This window comes from Balaenoptera physalus, assembly GCF_965194825.1.
Source record: "Balaenoptera physalus genome assembly, chromosome: 7".
Lineage (NCBI taxonomy): Eukaryota > Metazoa > Chordata > Mammalia > Artiodactyla > Balaenopteridae > Balaenoptera > Balaenoptera physalus.
In genome coordinates, this window is record NC_138886.1 from 18,012,100 (window position 1) to 18,029,581 (window position 17,482).

The 17,482-nt window shown below is 49.6% G+C and overlaps 1 protein-coding gene across 6 annotated transcripts in view; it reads right to left on the reverse strand.

The window, feature by feature from the left end:
• PAPPA (pappalysin 1) overlaps positions 1 to 17,482 on the reverse strand; it is a 310,893-nt gene that overhangs the window by 110,850 nt on the left and 182,561 nt on the right. For all 6 annotated transcript variants that reach the window (XM_082470406.1, XM_082470404.1, XM_082470405.1 and 3 more), the window contains exons 14-17: positions 16,814 to 16,982; positions 14,446 to 14,629; positions 5,946 to 6,156; positions 5,178 to 5,349 (exon numbers count right to left, since the gene is read on the reverse strand). In XM_082470406.1, coding sequence (XP_082326532.1) covers positions 5,178 to 5,349; positions 5,946 to 6,156; positions 14,446 to 14,629; positions 16,814 to 16,982 — 736 coding nt within the window. The remainder of the gene's footprint in view (positions 1 to 5,177; positions 5,350 to 5,945; positions 6,157 to 14,445; positions 14,630 to 16,813; positions 16,983 to 17,482) is intronic.

A 17,482-nucleotide genomic window follows, 5' to 3' on the forward strand; every position in this document is an offset into this window, starting at 1 on the left:
GCCAAGTGTTTTACGCACATTTAAAAATGCTTTTAACAATGTAGTTAGTGTAGAAATTATGTCCCTTTTACAGATTTGGAAACTGAGGCTCAGCTAGGAAGTGAAAGATGAGCTTTTAAATGATATTGGTGTAATGGTTAAGAGTATGGACTTAAGCCAGCTGCCCAGGTTCAAATCCCATCTCTGCAACTTTCCCACTGTGTAGACTTGGGGAAGTTCCTTAACTTCTCTCTGCCTCAGTTTCCTCAACTGTTAAATAAGCCTGCAGTTCACGGCCTGAGAAAGTCACCGCGAGGATTAAGTGAGTTAGGTTACGTGAAGCATTTAGAGCTTAACACACACATCAAGCTCTCGAGGGGTTAGCTGAGCTCTTTAACCACCCTGTTGCACTGTCTCTAAGGGAACTTCAGAATCAGCCCAAGCATCACCCACATTTTAGAAATGGCAGCAACCAAAATAGGGAGGCAGCAGGCCAAAGTCACGGAGGTCATCGGGGCCAGAGCCAGACCTCTTCCTGTAAGCCTCTGAGCTTTACTACAATGCAGGGGAGGGGAGGTGGGGAGGAGAGGCTGGGGGATGAGTGGAGAGCGAGACCTAGACTTTTTCTACTTAGCAGAAATGAAAATAAACAAAATAATGGCAGAGAGAAACATGGCAACGTCAGAGCAAGGCAGAACCGCAAGGTGCAGTGCAGGATATAAACAGTTAAGCTTTGGAGGCAGCCTGACCTAACAACTGGGGTCTCAGTTCTACCCGGACTTCCTAGTTGTATAAGGTGGGAAAGCCACTTTACCTCACTGAACCACATCTTCCTCATCTTCAAAATGGGACATTAATGCCAGATGCTGTGGGGCTTAAATGAAGTAGTCTGTGTAAAGCACTGAGCCCAGACTGAAATGTAGTAAATGCTCAATAAATCACAGCTGCTGTTCACTCTTTGCCTACGTGTCCAGTCAATGGCCTTACATGCATTTTGCTTCCTCCCAGTGAGATACAGGGGTGACACGCAGCTCCAGGAGTAAGGATGGGCAGAAAATGTGGCTTGTGCAATGACTTGGTTAGGAGATCTGAGACTCTGTGCCAGATCTGACTCTGCTGGTATCAGTAACTTGCTGTGTGACTTGAGGTACGTTGCTTCCCCTCTCTGGGCTCCAGTGGTCCCATCTATAAGGTAAGTGGGTTGCAGTAGAAAAATCTCTTGAGGTCTGGCCCACCTCCAACATCACATGGGCCTGGGATGTCTCTGACTTCCTCTAGGAAGCCCTGCGTTCTCGGGCAAGCATGTGACAACCCTGAAACTAGAAGCTGCCCCCTGCTCCGGGAGGCATTATACATATGAGAGGTGTGCTGTGTCCAGAGCAGACCCAGAAAGGCAGGGCCAGCTGCACACCACTAGTGGCAGAAAGGCTTTTACATCCTTCCTCTGTGATCCGTGCAAAGAACAGGGTGCATTCCTGGCTCCACTCCCACCCGTCCTCTCTGGCTCCCGCCGCGTTGCTGAAGTCCACCATTGAGTGCATTACTTCCTTCCGAAAGCACCTTTAACTTCTTCCTCACCTGCTGCAGCCCCTGTGCATGCATCTCCCACAGACCCTGCCCCCATCCCAAGACAGCCCACTCCCCTAATCACCTACAAAGCCCCCCACGGCGCTTCTCACTGTGCTATCACCTCGGACAGCTCAGGAGCATTTGAGTTGGATTAAATGCTGAGACAATTAGCACTTCTCCCCAGTCGCCTGGAGATGGAATCCCTGTCCTTTGCCACTCGCCTGCCCTGGAAATGTCTGGAGACAGTGGGAAAAGCAGGGCCCTGGAGCCAGTCATCACCACCTACTAACTCATAACCGTGGGCAAGAGCTTGGCTTCACAAGCTTTCTTCCCTTATCTGCAAAATGGGCATATTGCTTCTTTTTTCAGAAGTGTATTATGAGGTGTCAAAGTGAGAGAAAATCCGTGGCTTCAGTTTGGCAGTCAGGAAATACTTAAAAAAAAATTTTTTTAAAAGCTGTTATTGTTAAGGTTCTCTCTCTTGGTTTACAGGGATAATAACACTATAAATTCTAGAGCTGAACTGTTCAATATGGTAGCCACTATACAAGTGTGGCAGTTTACATTTAAATTTGAATGATTAAAAATTAAGTAAAATGTAATATTTAGCTGTTCAGTCACTTAGCCGTGTTTCAAGCGGTCCATAGCCACACATGGCTGGAGCCCACCATATTGCACAGTGCAGACATGGAACATTTCCATCATAGCAGAAGGTTCTATGGGGTAGTGTTCATCTAGAGAGTCTATATATTCTACAGGTTTATGTGAGCAAGAGGTCAGGTTCCTATAGTTCCTACTGGTCTCCCCAACCTAAATCCTGACCTCATGCATGATGGTTGACTTTCTGGGGCTAGCTACCGACAGAGGGCTAACTTTCAAGCCATTGCCTTTGTTTCCGGGTTCTGTAAGAGCCCACGTGGCACATCATGAGGTATGTGGCATCTCTCCACTAGAAGTGACCTGAAAGGCAGGCTAGTTCATTTGTGCCTTCCCCAAGGCTGCCATGCATGGTGGCATAGGTTGTACACTCCACAGTTCCAGGGGTTACTCATAGACATGCCTTACTTTCATTACCTCATTTAACCCTCACAAATAAACTATAAGGTAGGTAGCATGATTTCCCCTCCCCCATTTTATGAATGAGGAAACTGAAGCTTAAAGAGTTAAACAACTTGCCCAAGTCCTCCAGCTAGTAAGTGGTGAAGCCAGGACCAGATCCAGCAACATACTGGCTCCCAAGGAATGAATGAAGTCGAGGTTTGATTTGCTAATTTGCTTTTAGGGGCAGTGGGAAGGAGTACGTGAACCTCCCCTGCAACAGCCCCTGTCCTCTCTCGCCAGGATCTGGAACTTGTTTGGAAAGCAAAGAATTCTCGCTCCACACAAGCTGTTTGATTCAAGATACTCTGTGCCGTACGTTTCAGCTGTGCTTACAGGCAGCAAGAGGGGATCTGAGGTGAATACTAGATTTGGCTCTCAGGCCCCTGGTCTGAGGGTAGAGGAAATTCATTTGCAGTACAAACTAGAAACGTCAATTGTATTAGGAGCCCATTTGGCATGCGTTCCCTCATTCTTTTAGCCGGCAAGCAATAGCCTGCTCCTTTGTGTCTGGCCTCTCTGCCAGTTGCCAAACAGAACTGCTTGAGTCGTCTGATAAATTTACATTTTCCTCTCCTTTAAATACAAACTGGCCATGAAAGGTACTTGGCAGGCCGCAGGCAGACTGGGTTTCGGTTTGATAACGTGACCACGGCCAGAATATTATTCGGCTCAGCAGTTCTGGTAACTGTTAGCAACAGTTTTATGTAAGGGAGAGAGAGGGAAGTTGATCGGCTGCGTGAGGCCATGGTAATCTCTGGCCTTTGCTTGTTCTCGGCACTGGCTTCTGCTTCCCTGGCAGCCGGGGATGGGAAGGACTCGGGTACACAGACATCCCTGAGTTTTTCAGGTACTGCCTATTGGATTCGGTCTGTCCACAGCTGGGGGGGACCTGGGTTCCGATTCTGACTCAGCCGACACCAGCTATGTCACCCTGGGTGGGTGAGTGACTCTCTCATCTGGAAAATGAGGAGACTGGCCTGCATGTTCACGGCAGCTCTTTCTCAAGCCCAGTCGCTTCCTGAGCACCTATTAGGTGCCTGGCACTGTCCCAAGTGCTGAAAACACAGGGAAGATGAAAGCTGTGGTCAGGCATTTCAGAACCTGGCAGGGGGGAATGTGAAATGAATTACAATGCAGTGTGGTCGATGCTGTGAATGGGGGGACCCCTGGGGGGGGCACGGAGCCCACAGTGGAAGGGTCAGGAAAAGGTCCTTGGAAGGCGGGCTACCTGGGCTGAATTGTGAAGGATGGTTAGGAGTGAGGTGGCTGGATAAGGTGACAGGGGCTTTTTCACAGAGAATGTCCAGGTGAAGGGGAGATCCGTCTTACTGCTGATGGGGGAGACGTCCTGAACGCACAGGTGGGATTTATCCTAAGGGAGATGGGGGTCGCTGGTTCACAAAGGGCTTTGAGCGGGGGAACTGTTAGGATCACATCTGTGCTCTCCACAAACCACTCTGGCTGAAATGCGAACAGTACACTGGAGAGAGGCAAGGAGAAAGCAGGGAGATGGTCAGGAAGCTGCATGGCGGCCCGGGAGAGCGATGTTGGTGGCCTGAGTCAGGGTGGTGGCACTGGAGACACGTGAGAACAGTTCAGGAGCTGACTGAGAGAGAGGACGGGTAGGACTTGGTGGCCACTTGGATGTGGGAGCGGGAGTGAGAGGGGTTGAGGATGTTGCTTTGCCAGTGTCTGGTGTTTGGTAGATGCTAATAAAGACTAAGGACTGACAGGGGGAGAAACTTGCACTGGGGCCCAGTTGGCTGAACCCTGGCCTTGCACACCTGTGAGTCACGGGGCTTGAGGTGTCAACCCTAAATGGTTGGTTCTCTCAGGGGTGGAGCTCCTTGTGGACTTAAGTCTTCTTTGGAGCCAGCTGGCCCCTCATTCTCTTTCCCATTCTTGATTCCCGTCTTAGTGGGCGGAGGTGGGGGAGTATGTGTCAGGAGGAAGGAAAACGCGGTCACAGAAGTCCTTCCGCAGGGCCGGCAGGAGTGTTGGACTCTGTCTCAGTTACATGTGGATTGAGATAAAATTCCACCTCCCTCTGTCCTTCCTTCTTCCACAGTATCCTCAAAACTGTCCATCTAGTCTAAATATGGTTCCCTTTCTCTTTATGCTTGAGGAGCCAATTGACGTCTCAAGATAGTGAAAGTCATGATTTTAAGTATTTCAGGGACCAACATAAGTGGTGATGGTTGGCAAAACAGCCTTGGTCACTCCTTAACTCGGATCGACTTCATACACTGGGATTCCACACATGATTTCTTTCACAGGCGTTCAGAGCTAAGAATCTCTGAACCAGTAAAAAGGCAGTGATACAGGTAGGACAACACGGCTCAGAGAGATTACAAAGAAAGATGGCGAGAACCCAGCTCCTTACGTCTGCATTGCTGACGTTGCTATTACACACTCCAAGCATCCGCAGAGAGTCTCCTAGCGGGCGTGGTTCTTAAAACACTGGCCGGTCTTTGGTAAGCAGAGAGGAGCGGGACCTAAGTATAGACCTCAAGTTCAAGGAATCTCACCTGGGTGGCATCGCTGTCTTCACACTTGACCCTGCACTCGCTGTTGAACTGGAAGCCGTCCGTGCACTGGTACAGCCCATGGAACTTCGGTGGAGGAGGGTCACACGTCACAGGGACACAAGCCCCCTCCTGCCAGCTGCCATCTTGGGTGCACTGGGTCTTGAAGGCCCGCCTTCAAGGGAGAGATAAAAGAAGAGACATCTCAAGGACCCGATGGCTGGAGCCATTCTCTGCACCCACGTTTCTCTGGAGCCGGCTAGCCTCACATCTCCCTTTCCCCTTCCTGATTCCCTGCCTGCCCTGTTGGGTGGTAGGGGTTAAGGTAAATGTTCCTTTCTCAGGGCCAAGCAAGAGTTACCTGTGGACTGAAATAAAATTCAAGCCCTGCTGGCCCATCTCCTCTGATGGATCCTGGCGCAAGGATGGTATCAATACCCACCATTTACTATACACCAGGCGCTTTGCAAGCACTTTACATATACATCCTCGTTCATTTTTCACAGCAGTCTTGTGTGGTAACTGTTACTATCATCCCCATCTTATTGCTGAAAAACAGAGGCCCAGAGAAGTGAAGTCACTTGCCTGAGGGCACACAGCCAGCAGGCAGTTGTTAACAATATCCTCCTAGATTCCAGCCGCCAAAGAGAATGGGAGGAATGGTGGGTATTGTCTCTAGCAGAGAAGTGAGCACTTCCTTCTAACCAGACAGCCAGACCTGGCTCTCCTCCCCCCAGGCACCTGTGAGTTTGCCTTTGCAGCCCCACTTACTTCTTTGACTTCCGGGAGGAGCCGGGCACGTGGTATCCGGGTCTGCACTTGTACTTGCAGAAAGAGCCCACCTTGTGCTTGTTCTCCCGGCAGCGGGCCGTCTGGAGGTCTGCGTTGGGCACCGGGGGTGGAGCCAGGCACAGGAGCTCGCACAGGGCCTCTGGGAAGGACCACAGACCGTCCTCCATGCAGGTCAGGAGACTGTTGTTGCCTGGAGGACACAGGCAGGCAGGGTTAGCGGGGGGTGGGTGGGGTTGGGGGCGGGAGGGTGGTCTCTGATAGCCCAATTCAAGCACTGCCTGGACTGAAGCCAACGTGAAGAACCAGAGGATCGCTCACATATTAATTCCAGAACCTTCCACTTACAACTGAGGAACCTAGGGAGAGAAAGAGCTGCCACAAAAACAAAGGAGATGTAACTCGGGGAGTGACGTACCCCATGTCTACAGTGAATTAAAATTCAAGGCTCCTGACTCTTGATTCTGAAACCTCTTATACTGCATAGAAAAGAGAACTCCATAATCCTTCAATCCATCCTCCCTCCTTTGCCATGGACATTCGAGCCCAGAGATGAAGGCACTTGCCCTCTCATAATTGGCAGAGCAAGCTCCTATCAGAATCATCTCCGACCTCTGGGATCAGTGTGCTGTGTGACCTCTAGCTGCCACTCCCTCTCTGAGCCATGTACCCCAGTATTTGTCCTAGCCCCCCTTATGCCTGGAATTGAGAGCGTTGTGGTATCTGGAGGTTTGATCTTCTTTTCAGGCCCCAGTATTCGGTGAAGCTTTGCCAAAGCGGCTGAGAAATGAGCACGTCCCCCATAGCCCGTGCCAGCTCCAACAGACGTGCTGATTGCCATCGGGAAGCCAGCCTGATGGGGAACGTTACACATGAAAGTAAAACACGGGGACTCAGGCTTTTCACTGCCAGGTCATATATTATCGATGCACAGCCTGCCCCAAACCTCCCCAAGACAATTAGAGACGGACCTGAAACTTGGATCTCTCAACCAAACTCTCCTCTTCCCCGTTATTCTTGAAAGGTGTTGACAACTAGGACTGGAATCACATGGGAGGCTCCGGGACTGGGAAGTTGGAGGGGTGACTGGGATGAAACTGACATTTACTGATCGTTTACGACGTACTGAGTACTTCTGCTACGTGATCTCGTTTATTCTCACCACAGTGCTCTTGGTAGGATGACTCCCGTTTGGAAACAGAGACTTAAGAGAGACAAGTGACTTGACCAAGTTCTCCTGGTTAGTAAAAGACGAAAGTGGGGTTTAAAGCTGATTCTGTGGTTTTTAATGGCAAGTTGGCTATACTTGCTCAGCAGAGCTCTCAGGATCTATTCTGAGAGAGCCAAGCCCCAAGTCTCCTATCTACAGAGAGTAAGCAAATGCTCCTGCCTTTCAGGGTGATGAGAAGATAAGATGAAACAACATTTATGAACTGTGCTGTCAAATTCCTTATTTGCTTCTTCTCTCGCGCCTTCCCTCCCTTCTTATTTTCCTCACCTCCTCCCTCTCTCCCTCCTAAACTTTGCCTTCAGTAGCAGACCTGAAAGGACCACAGGGGTCGCATGGAAGCCTTCATTCATTCAACAAGCATCTATTTAGTGCCTACTATGTGCCAGCTACTCTTGTCTACGTTGGGACAGTGCAGTGAACAAAACAAAACCCAAACCCTGCCCTCTTGGAGCTTATGTTCTAGTGGAATAGGGACGAACGCATAAAAATATCCTTAAAAAGCAAACTACTTAGTAGGCTAGAAGGTGGGAAGTACTGTGGAGAGAAATAAAGCATGAAAAAGAAGAAAGGTGGGAGGGCATTTAGGCTCCTCTGTTGCTTCTCTCCCCGTTCACTTTCTTCTTTCTCCTCCTGTGTCTGTGTGAGTTATCTGGGAAGTACAAGACAGTTTAGGGTGTGCAAGCCCCACAGAGGATCCCACGTTGATAAACTGTGACACCGCAAACTACAGATATTTCTACATCAAGTAAAAAGAAAAAAGGGTGTGGAAGGATGACTCATTTGGCTTCCACAGAAGCAGAGAGGGCTCCAGAACACCAGAGACCATGAACTGCTTTCTCGCTTGGCCCTTGTGACGGGGGCAGTGTTCGCGAGAGCCCCGGCTTAGCAAGCACTTAGCGGGGAGGGGAGTGACAAAAGATAAGGGAAGCACACCCTCTCTAAATTTCCCAAGAAGGATAAAATACCTCTGGAAAAAGGGTTGAGGTGCTTTAAAAGTACACCCTACCAGCTATGCAAATCATAGATCGCGAAGTGGAAGTCATGGTTCCTTTGTGGCAAACTAACGTAAAAATCGCAAAATGTTAATCAAGAGAGAAAATGCAAACCAGAAATGTACATTCTGGGAGAGGGTAAATAGGAGTTAGCCGTGCACCACAGTCAAAAGAAGAAGCACGCTAAAGCAGGAACCGGTGATTCAGGACCATGGACATGCCCCACCTCACAGCAAGCACTGAACTGTGCAGAATCAGCATTTCCACGCCCTAGCTGTGGCCGCCACCCTGCAGCCGCCCTGGGGCTTTGAAGAAAGTAGGGTAGGACACCGCTGTCCATGCCCTGCCCTCGTCCCCTTGGCTCTGACCTCTATACGTTGAAGGATGCCTACCGCACCTGCAGCCATCTGTCACTGGAGGCCTTTTGTTCTGACCAGGCAGGCTCTGCTGCACACAGGGCAAGCTCACAGCACTGAGGTGTCAGTGCTCCTGGAAGCAGCACTCAACCAGGGAAGGAGCTGCGGCATTAACAAGACAGCTTCCAGAGGAATGTTCTACCCTGTCTCCCACTCTTCCCCGGCAGGACTAAGCTCCAGCTGCCCACAGAGGTAACGGGCTTTAGAAGAGATCCTGACGCTTCTATCATTTCCATTGCCTCCTTTTCTCATTCCTCTCCCTGTGTTTCCTGGGAGAACATGACTCAGGACACAAGGTGAAGGCATTTCTGAGCCTGGAATCCCTGGTTGAGGGGAAGAGTGCCGATGTCAGAGACGGTGTCAGAAAGTTATGTGACCCTGTACTTTTGTTTGTTCATCTTTTAAAGTCAGGAAAATGAATCTTGTTCAGCCTGTCTACAGGCTAAGGAAATTTCAATCTCCAGTGAGTATTAAAATAATTATAAATATACTGTCAAAAGAAATATATCTTTTTTTATTATTGTATTTTGAAGAGTATCTAGAAGACCACATTTCTTTGAGAGTGCCTTTAAGATTGAAATTAACCTAGAGTAGAATACAAGGAGGGAAATGCCAGGAGACCTATGTCTGGTTTTCTTATTGCCTTGTATACGGTGTTGGCATTGCCCACATCCTAAGGTCTGGGACTTGGTCTTGTTCATTCTTTTATTCCCAGAACCTATCCTGTGGCAAGCACATAGGAAGCCCTCAGTATCCATTTGTTAAATGCGTGGAGTATTATGAATCTACGTGTGACCTTGAACAAGTCACCTAACCTCTCTGTCCCTAAACCAAAGCCGTCTTTAAGTTCTTGCCCAGCTCTAATATTTTAGGATGTGGAAGGATATTGGCCACTGTATTAAGAAAACAAAAAGGCAGCTAGCTGGACCAGGATAAGGACAAACCAGCACTCAGGAGGTTGCATTAACCAAAGACAGAACTGGGAGGAGATTCAGCTTCTTTGCTCCTGTTAAGAAACAGACCTTGACAGACGTGTCAGTGCAAGAAGAAGAAGAAGAACAAGGAAGACAAATAGAGAAGAGGCCTCACCCAGTGCTAGGGCTGCATAAAGTCAGGGAGAAGCTGAGGCAGGAGAAATGGAGGTACCAAGAGAAGCATGCAATCATCTGCCGATTTTAGTCCTGAAAGCACATTTCTAGGCTCCTGGAATCCCAAGGAGTTAAAGAGAAAATCTGAGCTGGGCTTGGCAGTCCCAGAAAGCATCATTTGCTCAGTAAAACTGGGCTCTCTCAGCTCCAGCCTGGGTGAGTCAGATTACATTTTGATTATTTAATTGTCCATTTCCCCCCCTTAAATGTCTGAAAGGAATTCTACCAATAGCTGTCTGTAATTGAGTCTATGAGGCAGGCCTAGGAAGAATTACTGGCGCCATCTCCTTGATCCTCCTAATAACCTGATTTGTCATTAATCCCATTTTGTAGGTGAGAAAAGTGAGTCCCTGAGTGGGAAAGTGAGCTGCTCAAACTACAGCTGGGGCTCACTCCAGGTCTGTCTGACTCCTGCGTGCTATCTTGGCCCCGCTACAGAGCTTGCACCCAAGAGCATGGCCAAAGAGGAACTGCTGCCTAGAGAAAACCTCATGGAATCAGGAATGTGGACGAGTGGAGTATCCCAAAATCAAAACCAGTCAGAGAGCAAGATTTCACCACTCCCTCCCCTTCCCCGCTGTCCAGAACGGTGTCTCTCACTTCCAAATTTCTTTACCAAGAGGCCCCGTATGTTAGACACAAAGAAAAAGAATGTGCTAAGATGCAGTCACAGACAGGGGTAACTGATGGAGAATGTCCTAAGAAGAGGGAGCAAAGAGGCTGGAATGTTGGACACCTGCCATACAGGAGGGGCTGGGGAATGCAAAAGTGGGATTATTTCACCAGGTTGCTGGGAATGGCGCCCCTAGCAAGAGGGCACCATTTCTAGGGTCAGGACCCCTGGGTGACCTTCTGGCCCCAGTGCTGATGGTAAGTCATACGTGACCTTGCATAAATGCCTTCCTCTCTTGGACCTCAGGTTCTGCACTGCACAGTGAAATGATTAGCCTTGGTGACCTCTAGGCTTCTCCCAGCTCTGCCCTCTGTTTCAGGGTTTGATGGGAGTTCTGGGTTGAGGGGCATGGTTTAGAAAAGGCCAAAGGGATTCTGGGGCAGCAGCTAAGAACCCTGAAGTACGACTAGGCTTGACTCCTGAAGCTTGAGCGACCACTCAGCGTGGAGTGGGGGTGAGGGAGTGAGGGAGACGGGAGGAATTCTCTAAGACATAAAACTGCTGCTTGGCCTGTACTCTTATCACTGCTCACATCTAAAGGCGGCTTCGTAAGCAGCTGCGTGATCTTGAACGAGTTTCTTCTCCACAGTGCTCCTCAGCTCCCCAGGAAGGATTTGAGTAGTGCTTTGTCATTAGCACCTAGTGGTGGTCTGGACCCAGGGACATCCCAGACTCTGTTATCTCCAAAGTAGGAGAATGATAAGAGGAAGAAAGCAGCATTCTCTTACGAGTGGTATGAGAATTCCTCTTTGGGGGTGACCCCTGTTTTTATGAGGAAGATGCCCTGATGAGAACCTTGGGATAAAGCGGAATCCTCCAGGGCTGGCTATCTGCTTCTGAGAAAGATGAAAGGGTCTCTGCCTGAGAGAGGATGTGAAATTCCTAGAGGAAGGGAGGTCAGGACAGGATTCTGCGGGAGAGGGTAAGGGGTGAGGAAGAGAGCGGAGGTTGGGCGGGAACCTGGACACTGCAGGTTGTGGGCACACACCTCATGTCCCTATCTTCAGGAGAGTCTAAGAAATCAGAAGATGCTCGATGGTATTAGGTATCTTCTGGAAACTAGTGAATAGACTGAGTTGAAATCTGAGGTTAGACAGAAGTAGACAGTGGGCCTTTTAGAAAGATTTTTTTTTTTTTTTGGCTGTGTCACGCGTCATGCGGGATCTTAGTTCCCCCACCAGGGATCGAACGCACGTCCCCTGCAGTGGAAGCACGGAGTCTTAACTACTGGACCGCCAGGGAAGTCCCTAGAAAGATTTCTGTAGGATGAGCACATGCTTGCTTCAGAACCCCACTCCAGAGTTGATATCCAGGGCACCCCACATGGCTGAGGTGAGGCTGACGAGGTCATGGAAGTAACGTTGCAATTTTAGCCGTTTAATTAAACATTTATGATTCTGATTTTGAAGTTATTTTTTTTTTAACTTGAGAGTATTTTTTCCCTCGTGCATGTCTGCACGTTTGGTCTGTGCTTTTAGTGGTCATTTGACAAAGGACCTTGGCGGGAGTGATTCTAGGGCTGTGAGTTCGCAGGGTATTTTGCGTACACCTGGATTCTAAGGGGGCAAGTGAGTTTGTGGTGCTACCCACATTATACCAGTTTTAGGGCCACACTCAGTGCTTCTCCTGGGTGGTGGCTGTTTGACTGAGGACACTAACCTCCAGGTCCTGAGAGGAGCACGGAGGATGGACCGCGTCTCCACAGCTCCCAGGACTAAGGCCTCCGTGGGACAAAGAGGTCAGGGGCCGAGAGAGTAGCCACTGCCGGGATTCTCATAAGGGTGCCCCTTGGAGATGAGTATTTACGAAGCACTTTCTCTGGCCCTGGCATTTTGTACACACCATTTGTTGTTTAATTCTCAACATGACACTTCAACGTGGCCGCTCCTACAGCCATCTTACAAGTGAGAGTCTTGAGGCTCAAGGATGTGAAATTGCTTTCCTAAGATCAAACAGTTGGGGCAGAACCAGGAGTGGAATCCCAGTCTGTCTGACGAAAGCTCACATTCTTTTTGCTTAAATCACGCTGCAGGGAAAGGAAAAACGAAGGGAGGAAAGGGAAGCAAACAAGAAATGTGGTAAAATTTTGTTTTGATCACCTCTTTATCTTCTGGCTTAAGAAGCATCATTAACAAGCTCAAGAGAGAGGCAAAAGGACCTCTGCCCAGTTTTTGCTGCCAGAAGATCCAAGCCAAAGCATCAAACCTGGAATCTGAGCATCAGATGATGCTGAGAACCAAGGGCATGGTATGCCAGTGGGTCCTGGTGGGTCAATGTGGCCACTGGAGAGATGCTGCCCTGTGTTTTCAAGGGAAGAGCAAAGTGGGCATCAACAACTATCAAAATGGCGGTCCTCCTGGGGCCATGTCTACATGGTGGGGTCACCCCCTCCACCAGAGTCAAGCAGAGAAACAATGGCAGAAGGGCCTGAATTATTCTGATTAAGGATTATTATTAGCCACAATGAGGGCTGTAACAATCAATGCTAATTTATACACATCCCTTTCCCAAGGGCCTCTGGTTGAGAGGTGAAGTGTGATTTCCTAGTCTGGAGTTATTTAACAGGCCCCACTTCTGGGCAAATGGGGCCAAGGGAAGGGCTCAGGTAACCTGAAGGATGGAGGGTTTACAATTTCCACTGGTCTCTTCACCTCTCTCAGATCTCAATCTCTATAGCAGCTCAAATAAAATGATTTTACATTCAAATCTTCTTGGGTAAAAAAAAAAATGAGGGGACCTAAAGGATGTATCCCAGAAGTGTTTCCTGCTTTTCTTTTGGGGCAGTTTAGTGAGATTGCCGGGTCCTTCATTCATTTCTTAAAAGAAACATTTCTTATGGTATTACTTTCATCAATGTATCCAGCCACCCAGTCTATACACTTTATTGAGTCTTACTATGTGTAGTAATCTTTTGAAGATCTATATTTCCTTGAAAATTTGGGGACACTATTGACTTTCTCTAATCATCAAAATGCCTGAAACTCATGAATTTGCAATATGACATCTAAGTTGAAGGGGATTTACACACCTCCCTCCAAACCGCCCCCCCAACTCCACAGAAGTCCACTCATTCCCACTCTATAGAATGATGAACCCCAAGGTAGGATACCTGCTTAGTGAGATATCATTTGGGGTGTCTGATAAAGGGGCAATGTTTCCTCCGATAAACCAAGCAAAGGAGAGAGTCCTGGCACCTGTGAGAATTGAGTATAATGTCCAAATCCAATACGCAACTAGAAGCCAAGAGCGTCGTTCTGATAATGCCGCTAACTTGCTCTGCGATTTTGTACAAGTTCCTTCCTTCCTCTCACTGGACCTCAGTTTCACCATCTTTCCAATCATCAGCTATTCCTGACGAGTTTAAAGAGCCCTTTTAGTCTTGACAGTCTAGGTCACCCAGGCCAGCCTCTCACTCATTTCCAACATAAGTCCTCTTCTCCAGTTTGCCAGACTATGTCTTACTCACCCGAATACCCCGAGCACGCCGCCCACGAGATCCCCGTAAGCACTTTCCGCCCAGAACCACTCCTCTCTGGGCTAGCCCTTCCTAAGGAGAAGCAGTGGGCTTTGGAAAAAGACAGACCTGGGCCCCATGGTGGAGGCCCCCACTAACAGCATGATCTTGGACAAGTTCTTTCACCTCTCTGAGCCTGGATCTCCTCCTCTGTGAAAATGAGAATACTACTACTACTTACCTCTCAGGCTTACTGGGCCCTAAACCTACCCAGTGAACTAGTCATCTCAGTTCCAAATGTTACTTTCTTAGAATCTTTCCCTTCCTTCTACCCTCCTCCCCTTCCTTCTCGTCTCCTTCCTCTTCTGCAAGATTTGAAAGATCTTAGAGATGCCATACGTATCCATACTCCACTTTCCCCTCAGCTGCACAGCAAGGCAGTCTACGTAAATACAATGGGCAGAAAGGAATCAGAAGCACAGATAAAATCCTGTCCGCCCCTTGGTGTTTGAGCCCCAGCTGGAGGACCTGGAAGCAGCCTCCAGGTCCCCCGCAGGAAGGGCAGTACCTTTCAGCTGCGCCGGGTGGCGGCACCGGAAGGAACACTTGCTGCCGAACGTGGTGCCCTCGAGGCAGGAGAACGAGGCGGCGTAGACGTGGTGCTGGTCCGGGACGCCGCAGTCCACGGGCTCACACGCCACCTGCTTGTTCCACTTGCCCTCCGCGCAGGTCACCGTGACACTGGGTCCTGCCTGAAAGGCGGGGGCGGGCACAGTGAGGAACGGCAGATGGAACCCCCAAGACGTGGCGAGACCCCCTTCTCCCCCAGGCTACGGCGCAGGGTCTTGCCAGGCGCCCAGAGATCAATGTTTAGTGTTTCTAGCTCCCTTTCCAGGATCCCAACAACTGTTTAAAGGAGGTGTTTCAGTTCCCACTTTACAGCTGCAGAAACTGAGGCTGAAGAGACATGAAGTGATTAGCTCCAAGTTACACAGCTGGAAAAAGGATAAGTGGGAATTGAGCCCAGGCTCTTCACTGCTGTCTGGAGAGTCTCTCAGATCATTATTTCCATTCTGTTGCTGAGAGTCTTAAGACTCAGACCTCTCGGGGCCTGATGACTTCACGAAATAGCCTCTGAAACACGGCACAGCAGTGGGACACTGGCTGTTGATCTTTGTAACTTTTCTTGGCCCTGGAGGAGATTGTGTGTTTCACCCTCTAGTGCTTGGCACAGAGTGGGCATCGCCAGGGGAGACTGGAGAGCTGGATTTGGTCCTGTGTGCTATGAGATCGTGGGCAGGTCCCTTTCCTTGAGTTGTCTCTTGGGCGTTGAACCCAAGGGTCGCTCTAAGAGCCACTCCCTACTCTGAGATGTGATGGCTCAATAGCTGGGAGAGGTAGACGCGAAGAAGGAACGAGCCTGGGAAAATGAAAGGGTCGACAGGGATTTGACCCAAACTAGAAGACGGCAGGGCTAGGGGTGGAAGGGCGAGGCCACGCTACAGAGCCAAGGGAGGCACTGGCATCGACTGCCAAATCCCAGGGGATCGCGGATGCCAAATGTTGAGTTGCGATTTTAAAAGCATAGGACACTTTTCCCCTCTTAAGCACACATCCAAGGGAGGAGAGGTCCCTCACTGCCAAAACCAGCTTAATTGTTTCCACAGGACTTCAGACCTTCCATGTCTGACACACAGAAGCAGGTGTCTAAGACAAGCAATTGAGGGTCCCAGAGGTCCCACGGGGACTGTGCAAACAGGTGTTCCCAGCAACAAGGAACGCGCCCTGTGTACCTGGAGCACGAAGTGGGAGTCCGCTGGCAGGGCCCCCCAAGAGGCTGCACCTGGAATCCCCAAATCTCAGGGCTTAACTAACTGCCACTCCCCTCACCCACCCGAGACCCCATAGCCACACTGGCCGAAGCAACGTTCTGCTACATCTCAAGTCCACTCGCTGCCACTACCCTCATGCAGGACTCGTCCCTCTTCCACACGCTCTTCTGATGACTTCCCGATGGCTCTCCCTGCGGCCAGTCTTCTGCCAGACTCCAAGCCACACCCAGGTGGGCCGCTGGAAGGACCTTTATCCACCATGATCTGACCACGCCACTTCCTTCAACAGCTCCCTGCTGCCCTAAAGATGACCCTCAAACTTCCTGACCAAGCCAACAGAGCCTTGCACCAGCGCAACTTGCTTGCCCCTCCAGCCTCATTGCTTGGGTGAGTTCAGTAAAAGAAACATCTGTCTGTGGCATGCTCCTTCTCACCAATGGGCATCCACATACCATTCCTGCCTGTGCCCAGAGCCTGCCTCCTTCCCTCCCCACAACACGCACCCCTCTGTCTGTCTCTCTAGTTCTCAGCTTTCATGTCGCTTCTTCCAGGGAGCTTTCCTTGACTCCCCTTGTGCTTCCACAACACCTTGCACTTCCCTTTACAGTGTTTAGCACACTGTGAGGCCATCACTCACTCATCTTCTGCTCGTGGCCACTAGTCACTAAGCTCCTTGAGAGGAGGAACTAGGTTTAGCTCAGTGACCTTTCTTCTCTAGCACCTACTATAGTATCTGGTTCCCAGTGTGCAGATGTTCGAATGAATGAATGAGCACCTCATTGACAGAGGGTTCACCTCTTCTGAAAGCAGCCCATTCGACTGTAGCAGAGTTCTGACTGTGACGGTTTCAGTCCAAAATTCATGCTCAGCCCATGGTTTTCCAGATTTGCAACCTATATGGGGACTCTGGTACATGTTGTATGTTCCTCTGCACAGGAATCCCAGATTGACTCCCTCATTCATTCAATCCACACCTATTTATTGAGCATCTACTATGGGGCAGCAGTACTTTTAAGTGCTGAGGATTCAGCAGAGAGCAGGTTCCACACCCGCTCAGCCTTTCCTGGGCTGGAGAGGAGCTCTGGGCCCGGCACCTGCGCACACCTGGCTTTTGATCAGCTCATCGTCCCGCTGTATCTGGAGCACGTAGCCCGTGCGGCAGCTCACAGTGCACCGGGCTCCGTGGTAGCGGTCACTGCTGGAGCAGTTGAGAGAAGCGTTCTCCACGGCCAGCTTCGGGCAGTCATTGGCCTCACATGCGAAGTGCACGCAGCTGAGGAGGAAAGAAACAAGAGGGTGAGTGGGCGCTTTCCTGCAGGACGACTGCACTCCAGCTGCAAGACAAAACCTCACGGGCTTCCTCTCCAAATCTCCGGAGGCTGAAACTGGAGACACAGAGAGTGAACAAGACTCTGGAGGCAGTGGTCAAAGTTTATTGCTAAAAGCACAAGTCATGGAAACAGACAAACCAGAGTTCAAATCCTACAGCTTGAAAACCTTATATGTTATGAATCTTCAAACCTTGCAGAACCTCAGTTTGTCCGTCTGCAAAATGGGGATCATTAGGATTACGGCAAGTATTCTTTGAGTCTCTTATCTGCCAGGCACTGAGTTGAATGAAAGCCTCTTCATATTTTATAACAGTACTCACTTCCGAGGGTCGCTGTGAGAATTAAATCAGATAGTTCAGCAAAAGCACAGAGTGGAATTCCTGGCACACAAAAGCACTCAATAAATGGTAGCTAATGGTATGACTAAATCTATGCTCTATTA